Raw genomic sequence first — 13,774 nt, forward strand, 5'->3', positions numbered from 1 at the left:
CAGGCATATGCAGTGGGTGCCCGGGGATGACCCTAAGATGCTCAATGCTGGGCAGACCCTGGCTATTTCAAGGGCCACTGATACGAATGGAGAATCCAGTTCTTTAGGGTAATTGCCTCTTGCTGCTTTGTTTTGTTGTAGAAATCAGTCCGGCTCTCAGCAACCTGCAGCAAACTCTGAAAATTATGACAGTTCAGAAAGAAATGATAAACACCAATCTCACAACCATCCGCAATGATCTTCGTGGGATCCAGAGAGGTCAGCAGCTCTCTAACCTACTGTACTTGGCTCCCTTTTTGTGAACATTTTGGATACTTACACTTCCCTGTTTGTGTCTGTATTAGATGACATCAGTGGTATAATCAGTAGTGCAAAGACCTTGGTCAGAAATGCCAACGACATCACAAATGAGGTTCTCGATGGGCTCAGCCCCATTCAGACAGACGTGGAAAGGATTAAGGATACCTATGGCAGCACGCAGAGAGAAGACTTCAACCAGGCTCTCACTGATGCAGATAATTCAGGTGACAGGCATTCTCTGGCCGGGACATACACTCCATTTTCTCCATTATTATGTGCTTCGGTCAATTTTAATTTTTCCCCGGTAAAGTCTGATCTTAGAAATTAAAATACGAGAGAACCTGTAATACATTCAAAGAGTATTGCTATTCTGTTAGTTAAAAGGACCAAGTAGGATTTTGTAAAAGTCCATTCATGGGGCTATTGATTTTTCTTTTATAGCAGTATAGTCCTTCAATCATTAGGAAATTAATTATCGCTATTAAGGATTAGAAAACAAAGATTTATTTTTTTCTATAGTGGTCAAGAAAGATGATGTGATATCTAGGTAGCAGAATAAAATTCATGACGTACCTAGAAAAGGTAGTACCTGATTGATTCTGCATCATCCTGTCCAAGGTTTGGGACTCAAACACAGTACCTGACAAGTATGATCAAGGAGAACATCTGTATTTAACCTTTCCTCAACTCGCAATGAGAAATTTCTGTTTTGTGATCTCACCAACAGTAAGGAAATTGACCAATAAACTGCCTGATGTTTTGAGCAAGATTGAAAGTATCAACCAACAGCTGTTGCCACTGGGCAACATCTCGGACAACGTGGACCGCATACGGGAGCTAATTCAGCAGGCCAGAGATGCTGCGAATAAGGTGGGTGTGTCCCCACGTTGCCAGGCGCCAAGGCTCATTCTTTGATAGTTACTTCATTCATTAAGAAAGGAAGGGTATCTATGTACTCACAAACTGGCTGCCTTTCTTGCCCTCATTTTTTGGTTGCTCCTAGTGTGAAGGGTGATTTCCTCCTGTCATCCTTCAAAAGTGCACATCATCTTCATCCCTTAAATCGTCTGGTACCTGGAGCAGTTTCTTTCCCACTGACTTTATGCAGACAGGAAGCCAGGCTCTCCTCCAGGCCACCATTGCTATATACCAATAGGGCTATATTATAATACATATTAATAGGGTTAATATAGTAATATAAACTTATTAACAGTATTTTATATGTAATGTTATAAATAATATATTAATAGGATTATAATATTAATATGATATTAACTCTATATTATAACCCTTTAATCATAATACCCTAAATTATAATATCCTATATATAAAACATGTTATGATACCCTATACTATATAAACCAATATAGTATATATTATATATAATATATGTAATACTTATACTAATTAAAAATATATTTATATGTACTATATCATACTAATAATATATAGTATATATTATATATACTAATATATATATTATATGTATGTTATACTAATATATACTATATTATACTAATAACATATATAATATATGGTATATTTTATACTGATACATAGTATGTATTATATATAATATATATGTCTTATTTACTTATATAAACCCCATACTATTTAATATATTCATATATTTTTAATAATAGTATTATTATTATATTAATAGGGTTGATAGAATATTAATAGTATAACCATAATAATGATAATAACAGTACCTATCATTATTATTACTATTATCGTGGCTGGATCAGAGAACGCAACACGAGTGGCCGATGCGCAGGAGGCTGGCGAATGCTTTATTCCCAGGCTCCTGGGGCAGCCGCGTGAGTTAAGCCTCCAGGCCTAGGAGACATGGGCGCCCTTCGCTCCCTGGGCAGCTACACGGGCACAGGCCCCACCCGGAGCGCCCCCACCTTCCTCACCTGAGCAGCTGACACGGCGGATCTCGCCCTTGCAGGTGGCCATCCCCATGAGGTTCAACGGTAAATCTGGAGTCGAAGTCCGGCTGCCGAACGACCTGGAGGACTTGAAAGGATACACGTCTCTTTCTTTGTTTCTCCAAAGACCTGAGTCCGAAGAACATGGGGGCACCGAGAACATGTTTGTGATGTACCTCGGAAATAAAGACGTAAGTATTGCTTCCACACTTCTCTCTTGTTTTGGAAAGAGTGTGATTTTTGAGACACGTCACGTGACCGACGGGAGGAAGTCCCACTGCCTCTGACGGCTCCTTGGGTCCCCTCCCATCCCTGTCAGTCACCACCTGTGCTTACCTGACGGGTTGGGCCCCAGCACGTGGGCACACGTGTGTGTACACGTGAGCACACACACACACCTAGGGTTGAAGATCAGGACCCCTCCCCTCACAAACAGGGCAGCCACCCAAGGCTTCGTGGCGATCTAGAGCAGGTCTTCCTCACAGCAACGGGACCCTCTGTTCTTTCTCCAGGCACCCAGCTGCAGGCCCTGCCATGTCTGTGGGGTGGGGACCACCTGTGTCCGAGGCCTGGCGTGAGCTGCAGCCTCTCCTGCCTCTTTCGTGAGAAATCCAGTTGCCCCATCTCTATGGTTCTAAATTCTTTTTTTTTTTTTTTTTTTTTTGCTATTTCTTTGGGCCGCTTCCTGCGGCATATGGAGGTTCCCAGGCTAGGGGTCTAATCGGAGCTGTAGCTCCTGGCCTACGCCAGAGGCACAGCAACGCAGGATCCGAGCCGCGTCTGCAGCCTACACCACAGCTCACAGCAACGCCAGATCATTAGCCCACTGAGCAAGGGCAGGGATCGAACCCAGGCAGGGACCGAACCTGCAACCTCATGGTTCCTAGTCGGATTCGTTAACCACTGCGCCACGATGGGAACTCCTGGTTCTAAATTCTTTAACCCACCACCATTATGGGCATTTCAAATAGTTCATTTTAGCTTGTAATCCCTCCTCTTAAAATGCATCTCTTTTACTTACGAGTCAGAGGGAAAGGTAATCCCTGACTGGGTTATAGGACATGGTGGGCAAAGGAAGGTCTGAAGCACGGTTCTCGAAAATTCTGGGCCATTAGGAAAGGGTTGGCTGTCGTTAGTGGACATTGTATTTAGGGGTTCCTAAAACCAGCACCAGCACTGGTCACCCTTTCATGCTTCCAGGGATTGGGATTTTATCTGTAACTTTCCTAAGACATGACTTTTTGCTTTGTATTATGGCAAAATGCACACGACTTTATTTCTTCAACCAATTTATGCTATATACCTATTAGATGCCACATCCTGTATTTATGATGAACAAAAATGTGTTTCTTGAATGTACTTAACATATATGTAAACCTAGGTTAAAATGGTAAATTTCATGGTATGTGCATTTTACCACAGTTTTTAAAAATTTGCTTTTACCGCAGAATTCCACGTTCTAACAGAGAGGAAAGATACGTAGGTAGCTGATGGTGGCAACATAGGTGCTGGGTGTTAGACGTTCACAGAGTGTTAAGGGGACATTGTATGCACACGGGGAAACAAAAATGACTTATCTCTCTTATCAAACCAAAATCTAATGGAGGCCTGAGCCCATATCTGCTTTATCTTTATGGCAGGTACTTGCCACTTATTTGCAGACTGAGCAAGTGGGAGAGTGAATAACTGAATGCCTTCATGATACTGTGAGCAAAGACAGCTCAGACATTGTTAATTAACTTCTCTCTCTCTCTTTTTTTTTTTTTTTTTTGGCAACACCCACAGCATGTAGAAGTTCCCGGGCCAAGGATCGAACCTGTGCCACAGCAGCAACCTGAGCCACGGCAGTGAAAATGCTGGATCCCCAACCCACTGAGCCACCAGGGAATTCCCTGTTTGTATTATTTTATTTCAGGATGCACCTCATTCATTCTGTTTGCCCAGGGCTAACTGAATAAATCCTGTTAGTGATTTGAAACACATTCTCTTGGGATGGGGAGTGGAGAGAATATGGTATGTGAAGGGCTCTGAAGTGACCTCTATGTTTCCAGGCCTCCAGGGACTATATTGGCATGGCGGTCGTAGACGGCCAGCTCATGTGTGTCTACAACCTGGGAGAGCAGGAGGCTGAACTCCAAGTGGACCAGACCTTGACCAAGAGTGAAACTCAGGAGGCAGTTATGGACCGAGTGAAGTTTCAGAGGTATGCGGCTGATGAATTACTGCTCTTTGTTAATCTGGCCCACATTCACCAAACATTGATTGCATGTTTTGCTGTATCGCATCTTTAGTGTTTTGGCTTTGATTTCTTTCCTTTCTCATAAATGTTTATATAACGTAATTATCTAATTTATTTTAAAACAGAATTTATCAGTTTGCAAGGCTGAATTACACCCAAAAAGCCACATCCAGTAAACCAGAAGCACCTCAACTCCATGACGTGGATAGTAAAAGTAGCAACACACTCCTCAATTTGGATCCTGAAAATGTTGTATTTTATGTTGGAGGTTACCCATCTGATTTTAGAGTGAGTGTGCATGTTATTTTCACAGAATGAAAGTAATTAAATTTTAATTTGGCATCATGTTTTTTTTTAAATCTTTTTAGGGCCGTACCTGTGGCCTATGGAAGTTCCCAAGCTAGGGGTCAAATCAGAGTTGCAGCTGCTAGCCTACGCCACAGCCAGAGCAATACCAGATCTGAGCCTCGTCTGTGACCTTAACGCTGGCTCCTTAGCCCACTGAGCGAGGCCTGGGATCGAACCTGCATCCTCATGGATACTAGTTGGATTTGTTACCTCTGATCCACAATGGGAACTCCTGGCATCATGATATTTTAATCAATGAATTTAACTATGTATCCTTAAAGCATACCCAGTGACGGTAGCTAAAGTATGTCCAATGATAGTAGCTAACACTTCTATGTGCAGTGATCTAGGCTTAAGTATATTGATTTAAATAAGCATCATTATCATTCCCATTTCACAGATGAGGAAACTGAGATAGAGAAGTTGAATAATCTTCCTAAGATCAGAAAGCGAGGAAATAGGGCAGCCAGAGCATCTGGCTCCAGGGTCCACATGCTATATTGATGCTTAAAGGTAATAGAGCTATACTGTTTCTTGGTCAACCTGATCATTGTCTTTTGTTCATTTAGTGGAAGTTTTTGTTTTGTTTTGTTTCAGCTTCCTAGTAGGCTAAGATTCCCTCCATATAAAGGTTGTATTGAATTAGATGACCTCAATGAAAATGTTCTGAGCTTGTACAACTTCAAAAAGACGTTCAATCTCAACACAACAGAAGTGGAGCCTTGTAGAAGGTAAATAAAACCTAGAAACCAGTGTCTCTCTGTGATTTTTGGTAACTTGGAGTTATTTATATTACATAAAATATAGGAACCAGCCAGTGAGATGCTGTTGATGTCACTGATTGCTTTGGGCCATAGTTTTTAAATTATGTTTATGTGCAATAGTGCTTGCCCACCCCTAAAATCTAATACATTATGGCGGTCTTTTCGTATTCATATAAAGTATTAGATGGATAGGATTGTCTTGATTTTGAAAAAAATTAATCTTTCTTCAATTTTTGGTGCCTCCTGCCACAAAAAATTTAGCACTAGATGGTACCTGATTGAGGCACATACTATTTACTGAAAGTTTTTGTATTTATTACTGTAAATTATTTATTGCAAAAAAAAATAGTGGTCCATAAAGGCCATCATGACTTTGGCATATGAACCTATTTGAAAGTTGCTGCTTTGAGCCCCTGACCTACTCTAAGTTAAGAAGCTGTGGAATATTCTAGTATGAGACAGACTATTAGAATAAAATTATATTTCAGGATCATAATTTCTTATGTTTCAAGACCCTCAGGTGCTGGGCCGTGTCTTCCTAAGCAGACATTTCCGAAACAGACTCTTGGGTACTTTGTCGAGCTAGGGTTTGATCATCGTAGAGTATAAGAGCACATCCATAAATATAGTAAAATCATTGAGTTTTTGTTTCTTTTTAAAAAGGAGCACATTTAGGAGAAGGAGATAGATGTTTTAACATTTTAAAGAAGTTTCCTTTTCTTTAACACAGCCATGACAACTGGATGGCACAGGCTTTGCCATCTTTTGCATCTCATGTGAATAAACGCTCTTTCCTGAAGGGCCTTCGCTGCTCTATTCTAACTTATGATGATTGGTGTTGACAGGAGAAAAGACGAATCAGACAAAAATTATTTTGAAGGTACAGGCTATGCTCGGATTCCAACTCAGTCAAATGCTGCAAACCCATTCTTTACCCAGATAATTCAGACCACCGTGGATAGTGGTTTGCTATTCTTCGCAGAAAACCAGGTAACCTATATAACAAGCATCAAATACTACATCAAATATATCCATTTATTTGAGCAATTTGCGGGTAATTGGGTTGTTCGAAACAACTACTGGATCTGAAAAACAATGTGCAAATGTTACCTGCATCCTTTCCCTTAGCCCAAGTCTCCTCTCTTTGGCTGTGAGAATGTGTGTTTTTAAAAGGCATGCAATCTGGAATTTGAGAAGATGCCACCAACATGGGAGAAATCACCCCTTTCTCATTCTATTCGCATTGTCAGGTTTATTCTTTGAAAACTGCTCTTTGCCCAATAACCTGCTTCTTCTGAACCTAGCTCTCTGAAAGCTAGACTCTTTGACCTTCTGCTGTTTGCTTCTTGGTCTGACTCTTTCCAGGCTCTGTGGAATTTTGCTATCTGCTTGACCCTTAACTTTCTAAGACTTTGTCTCTGTTTTCAAGCAGCTGAAGTTCCTAGAGACCATTCATTCATATACATATGAATATAAAAATAAATCCATATAAAAATAAAAGTGTAGTTGATTTATATTGTGCCAATTCTGCTGTACATACATATATATACATTATTTTTTATACTATTTTCCATCATGATGTATCCCAGGATATTGGATATAGTTCCCTGTGCTTTTATGCAGTAGGACCTTGTTGTTTATCCATTCTAAATGTAATAATTTGCACCTACTAACCATTCCTAAGTCTACTAGATTAGAAAAGGCCAAAATTGACACCCTACGAGTGACTGTCAGCGCCATCTGCTGGTAGCTGAGCCTGGAGTTAACCTCTCCAGAGAATAAGCGCTTCTGTAGCTGCTGCATGGATAGTTCTGTAGTTGCTGCAGTTCTTGTGGAGAGTTGTGGATCAGTCCATGGGATTTCTGGTGTGAGAATGTGGGATTAATATGGAGCTTGGGATTTTACCAGATTCTTCTACCTGCAGGGTGTAGACACAGACCTGGTCCAGCTCTCCTCTCTGGGGTGAGTCTGGATCCCCAGGGAGGTTCCAAGACTGAACCAGCTTTGATGGGTTCAGTTTTGGAACTGACTTGGAGGGTCCTGACTTGTCTGGAGCACACAGAAAGCTGAGAGGTCACACAGCATCTTCAGGGAAAGGCCATTGTTTTCCAAAACAAGGTCTTCTTTGTACTACATTTTGACTTTCTAGAGACTAAGTGCCAGAAGTACTACTTCTGTGAGGGAGTTCCCATTGTGGCTCAGTGCTAACGAACCCAACTAGTGTCTGTGAGGATGCAGGTTCGATCCCTGGCCTTGCTCAGTGTGTTAAGGATCCAGCGTTGCCGTGAGCTGTGGTGTAGGTCACAGACACAGCTCAGATCCCATTGCTGTGGCTGTGGCACAGGCCAGCAGCTGAAGCTCCGATTTGACCCCTAGCCTGGGAACTTCCATGTGCCACATGTGCGGCCCTAAAAAATGAAAAAGGCAGAACTACTTCTTATAGTAGAAGAAAACTTATGAAATACTATTAGTAATCAGATAAGAGAAAATTATCTTGAGTGCTGCAATTAAGTAGGATGGCTCATTGCTTTTAGTGAGTTGATGTTATTCCATTATTTGTGGGTAGGATGAATCCTCACTGGCTTTTAGGAGCAAGATTTAGGATCCAGAGAAGGACCGATTCTCCTTGTAGGTAAAGATGCTGGCATTTGACTTCAAAGAGAGGTCTTCTCCTCATTAGGAGACGGTGTAAGAGTCAACCTTCAAGGCCTACCCCTGAAATTCCTCAGCTTATCGTTCCACTAGGGAAGTGGCGGGTTCAAGTATGTGCCTGACACCATGATGGGGATGCAGTTTTGACTCCTGGTGGGTTTGTGGCTGGCTCAGCACTGTGGTTAGTGATAGGAGAGAGAACGAAGGAGAGAGAGCAGTGTGAAGGGCAGCAGGTAGGAATCGTGTAGTTCCTAACTTCTGTTAGAGATAGTCTGAATTTGAGACATCTGTAATTCTTGCCAGCAAGAGCAATGAGGTAATCAGATGTACAGACCTGGCGCTGAAATGACAGGTCTAGGTTGGAGAAAAGAAGATGGGCTTGGAGCTCCTGTCGTGGCGCAGTGGTTAACGAATCCAACTACGAACCATGAGGTTGCGGGCTCAATCCCTGGCCTTGCTCAGTGGGTTAAGGATCCAGCGTTGCTGTGAGCTGTGGAGTAGGTTGCAGACGTGGCTCGGATCCCATGTTGCTGTGGCTCTGGCATAGGCCAGTGGCTGTAGCTCTGATTAGACCCCTAGCCTGGGAACCTCCATATGCCACAGGAAGCGGCCCTAGAAAAGGCAAAAAGACAAAAAAAAAAAAAGAAAAGAAAAGAAGGTGGGCTTATGGGCACACCTGAATTGGAGCCATAGTATGAGTGATGGCGATTGCTCAGGCCAAGATGGTGGTGGGAGAGACCCCATCTGAGATCCCAGGCCATGCTGAAATGGAAGATAGAGGGGGAATGAGCCAGCCAATGCGATGGAGACTTAAGAATGTGTCAGAAGACAGATGGGAGAAAATGTCTGGGGTCTGAGAAAGACCCAACCTCTATCCAAAAGGTAGCCTTCATGTTTTCACATGAATATTGATGTTCTGTATCTTTTCCATTTCCATTTTTGCAGGCTGGTTATAGATTGTTATAAAACACAATCATGCCAATAGCTAGCACTTGTTTCCTTTTTATGTGCCAACCACTGTATAGGATGTTTAACATGACTGACAAGATTGAACTGTCATACTGATCCTGGGAATTGGGTATGAAGGCAATGTCTTCCCTTTTGAGTGAGGGGGCTGCCGGAGCTGACAGCAGCCTGGAATTTGAGCACACCAGGCTCCAGGCTTCTAGCTTTTCCTGGATCTTCTGGTAACATCATTGTTTCCATGCTCTAGGACTGCTTCATGTCTCTAAATATAGAAGATGGACGTCTCATGGTGCGGTACAAAGTGGATTCAGGGCCGCCAAAAGAGAAAGAAATTGGAGCCATCGTAAACGATGGGAAGGATCATTTGGTATATTTTTTGAGTCTATTCCTTTGAACTGTGAAATATTCTCAGTTCTTTAAAATTAAGTCAGTGCCCAGAACACTTTCCTGTTACCAGATGAGAAACATATCCTTTTAAAATCTGAACATTTGGGCGTGAAATATATAACATCTATATGGCATAGCTAAAACATGATTAATTCCAAATGCAAACATTGCTATTAAAATGTTTTCATATCATAATTCTATGCAAATATGCTACAGCTCAGAGTCCATGTATATAAATAAATTCAGATTCATTTGTATATTATGTATATAAATATATATGTATATATACATGTAAAATATGTGTAAATGAATCTAAAGGAAGACAAAAACATAATAGCTCTGAACCACTGCGAACAGGATTTTTTTTCTCATTGCTTGCTGCTTCATCTTGTGTTTATTTCAGATTTCGGTCAGGATTTCAAGACTCCAAAAACGTATGCGGATCCGTATGGATTCTCTAAGCAGTATTGAAGGTGATGCCTTTGATTTTAGCACATATTATCTGGGAGGAATTCCAATTTCAATCAGAGAAAGGTAAGATGATTTTTTTTTTAAGGAAGCACATCACCTCTCTTAATAGTTATGATTGCCACTAATGAGTCTAACTTTTTTAATTCCAACAACAACAACAACAAAAACACGGAAAGTTAACTTTTCAGTATAAGAGTGTTAGCCAACAGAGAAAAATTGCCTAATGAATACTGGATAATGGGGCAGGCCATTTGAAAGAGAGGGAATGGGGGCAGGGGAACTGGGTGTCACTCCCATTGTCATTCCTGGAAGGAGAGAAGCCACAGGGAATAGACTTGGTATTGACAGGGCTGCCAGTAAGAACACTGGCTGTGGCACAGTGGGTTAAGAATCCAACTATAGCAGCTCAGGTCACTGCAGAGGTGTGGGTTCAATCCCCGCCCTGGCACAGTGGGTTAACGGATCAGTGTTGCTGCAGCTGTGGCACAGGTTGCAGCTGTAGCTGCAAGGAGAGAAGCCACAGGGAATAGACTTGGTATTGACAGGGCTGCCAGTAAGAACACTGGCTGTGGCACAGTGGGTTAAGAATCCAACTGTAGCAGCTCAGGTCACTGCAGAGGTGTGGGTTCAATCCCCGCCCTGGCACAGTGGGTTAACGGATCAGTGTTGCTGCAGCTGTGGCACAGGTTGCAGCTGTAGCTTGGATTCAGTCCCTGACTGGGGAACTTCCATATGCCACAGGAGAGGCCATTGGAAAAAAAAAAAAAAAGCAGAGGCTGTGGCCTGAGATCCTTAAAGGCACAGAGGAGAGCACAGGCAGCTCCTGGCCTGACATATGGCTCTGGGCCCTGAAAGCTCCGGCAGCTCCTTCAGGAAGAATCTCCTAGGATGTCAGGGACATCTGTATGACCTGCCCCCTTCCCCATTAGCCAGCGTGGATTAGGGGCATGAGTGTTTCCTGGATTAAGGAGTACATGAATGGGTTAAATGAATTTGAATGAAAGTAAAGCTTAATCTGAATGAGAAAAACAAATACCACTCTGAGGATACACTTAAAAGTAACTCGTAGGAGTTCCCATTGTGGCGCAGCAGAAACAAATCCGACTACAAACCATGAGATTGTGGGTTCGATCCCTGGCCTTGCTCAGTGGGTGAAGGATCTGGCGTTGCTGTGAGCTGTGGTGTAGGTTGAAGATGTGGCTCGGATCTTGCATGGCTGTGGCTCTGGTGTAGGCTGGCAGCAACAACTCCAATTAGACCCCTACCCTGGGAACCTCCATATGCTGTGGGTGTAGCTCTAAAAATAAGGAAATAAAATAACTTTTCAATTTTGTTCATGTGTTTGCATCCTCCCAAAAGGCATTTAGATAGCTGACAGTGATGTCTGGGAAAAAGATTCTCTGGAAGAGCTAGTACAGCCTTGTGACTAAGCTAAGAGCACTCCCAGAATGTTTGGTGGTTACTTTTATTTGAGATCTGAGGCTAGTTAATACTTTTCCTAGTTTATCAATCAGTGGGAAGGAACACTAGATGTGATTTATCAGGTGTTCTGCAAAGTGGTTCTTTGAGATTCCTTATACATTTGAGCAGCTGTCCATCCTTGGTGAGGAGACACTAATCTTTATTTAGTTATTTATGTTTGTTTGTTTGTTTGTCTTTTTAGGGCTGAATCTGCAGCGTATGGAGGTTCCTAGGCCAGGGGTCGAATTGGAACTGTAGCTGCCGGCCTGCACCACAGCCACAGCAACGTCGGATTCAAGCCATATCTGCGACCTACACCACAGCTCACAGCAACGCTGGATCCTTAACCCACTGAGCAAGGCCAGGGATTGAACCTACATCCTCATGGATGCTAGTCAGATTTGTTTCTGCTGAGCCACGACGGGAAGCCAATCTTTGTTTTAAAGTTTTCGGGGTTGTCCCCAAAGACAAAAATGCAGGTGAGAAGGTGCGGAGACCAGCTCAGCAGGTTGGGGCTGAAGAATGGGTGCTATGAAACTTAAGGAAAAAAAGTTAACATAAAACAAGATACAGAAACATTTGTCTTAAGTAAAGGTGGGAACCCTGGACTCAAGGTCTCAGGGACCAAGAGCACCGCCTCAAGAAAGCTCACTGCTTTTACTGTGCTCTTTAGGAGCAAGTGAGGAGGGGGCTATATGAGCAGGATATAGTTTTTTAAAATTATTTTATAAGTTCTTTTATTATTTTAAAAGTCACACAGCTGGTAGATGGTTAAGCTTTTACTCTGACCTTTAGGCATTTAACAATCATTAGCATTTGAGGAAGCTATCTATGCATAGCTTTCCAGAGAATCATCATTGTGCTTCCGCAAATGGCATGCCCAGCTGTGGCAACCCTGCATGCCTAGGTTTGCACCTCGGTTCTCCTTGCTAATGCATATCCTGCTAACGACCCCTCATAAACCTCTTGGGGCCATGAGGTTCCTCTTTCTCTCTCTTTTTTTTTTTTTTGGTCTTTTTGTGTTTTTGCCTTCTTTAGGGCCGCTCCCGCGGCATATGAGGGTTCCCAGGCTAGGGGTCGAATCGGAGCTGTAGCCACCGGCCTATGCCAGAGCCACAGCAACACGGGATCCGAGCCGCGTTGCGACCTACACCACAGCTCATGGCAATGCCGGATCATTAACCCACTGAGCAAAGCCAGGGATGGAACCCGTAACTTCATGGTTCCTAGTCAGATTTGTTAACCACTATGCCACGACAGGAACTCCTTCTTTCTCTTATTCTTAAGAGGACATATCATGCTTGTGCAAAGGCGTGCCTATCTGCATAGGTACCTCATGCCTAGACCAACGCATTAGGTCCTCATTCAGCTGACCCTATGAATAACTTATGCCTTTAGGTCTTTGGTTCTTAAGCTTAAGTCATTTACCAGCACTGCGACTGTTTTTCAAGCAGGAATATGGGGTAAAGTAAGGCAGGACAAGATAGAGTTTTCAGCAAAGGGGCTAAGAAAATATTGTAGAAACATGTCTCGTGACAAGAAAGCTTAGCACTTTCATAGATTTTGGGAGTGAATGTCTTTTTTTGCTTTTTAGGGCCGCATCTGTGGTGTATGGAAGTTCCCAGGTTAGGAGTGGAATGAGCTGCAGCTGCTGGCCTACACCACAGCCACAGCAATGCAGAATCTGAGCCATGTCTGTGACCTACACCACAGTTCACAGCAACGCCGGATCCTTAACCCACTGACTGAGGCCAGGGATTGAACCCAGATCCTCATGGATACTGGTTGGTTTTGTAACCTGATGAGGCACAACGGGAACTCCCATAAATGTCTCTTTATTCTCTAGCTTGTTTGGATGAGAAGGGACCTTGCAGATCATGGTTTGTGATTGAGAGCTAAAGAGGTGATCTGACTATTTAGCATCATCACTATTAAAAAACTATGAAGAGATATTTATGAATGGTCAATAATCTTGGTTTTATTCACTTAAATGTAATAAATAGAGTAACCTTGGGGAGGACCAAGGCCTTCATCTCAGGCTGTCATTTAGTTGTTCACCACACAAGCACTTATTGGGTGTCTAGTGACATAAAACAGTGTGGTATGGGATGACAATGATGAATGGGGCAGGGCCTCAAGTCTAGCAGAAGGGAGGCAGCAGAACGAGGCCAGTGCCATCAGAGAGGAAGCTCAGGGCAATGGGGGCAGGGGTGGCCCAAGGAGGGAATCTAACCCAGTTGTGGCATCAAAAA

At 42.8% G+C, this 13,774-nt stretch overlaps 1 protein-coding gene across 2 annotated transcripts in view; it reads left to right on the forward strand.

Moving 5' to 3' along the window:
- Positions 1–13,774, forward strand: part of LAMA3 (laminin subunit alpha 3) — a 254,743-nt gene that overhangs the window by 210,875 nt on the left and 30,094 nt on the right. For both annotated transcript variants that reach the window (XM_047793935.1, XM_047793936.1), the window contains 10 exons: positions 142–258; positions 345–524; positions 1,028–1,170; positions 2,255–2,425; positions 4,286–4,437; positions 4,599–4,761; positions 5,419–5,552; positions 6,431–6,575; positions 9,451–9,570; positions 9,994–10,124. In XM_047793935.1, the coding sequence (XP_047649891.1) occupies positions 142–258; positions 345–524; positions 1,028–1,170; positions 2,255–2,425; positions 4,286–4,437; positions 4,599–4,761; positions 5,419–5,552; positions 6,431–6,575; positions 9,451–9,570; positions 9,994–10,124 (1,456 nt within the window). The remainder of the gene's footprint in view (positions 1–141; positions 259–344; positions 525–1,027; positions 1,171–2,254; positions 2,426–4,285; positions 4,438–4,598; positions 4,762–5,418; positions 5,553–6,430; positions 6,576–9,450; positions 9,571–9,993; positions 10,125–13,774) is intronic.

Source organism: Phacochoerus africanus, chromosome 8 (assembly GCF_016906955.1).
Source record: "Phacochoerus africanus isolate WHEZ1 chromosome 8, ROS_Pafr_v1, whole genome shotgun sequence".
NCBI lineage: Eukaryota > Metazoa > Chordata > Mammalia > Artiodactyla > Suidae > Phacochoerus > Phacochoerus africanus.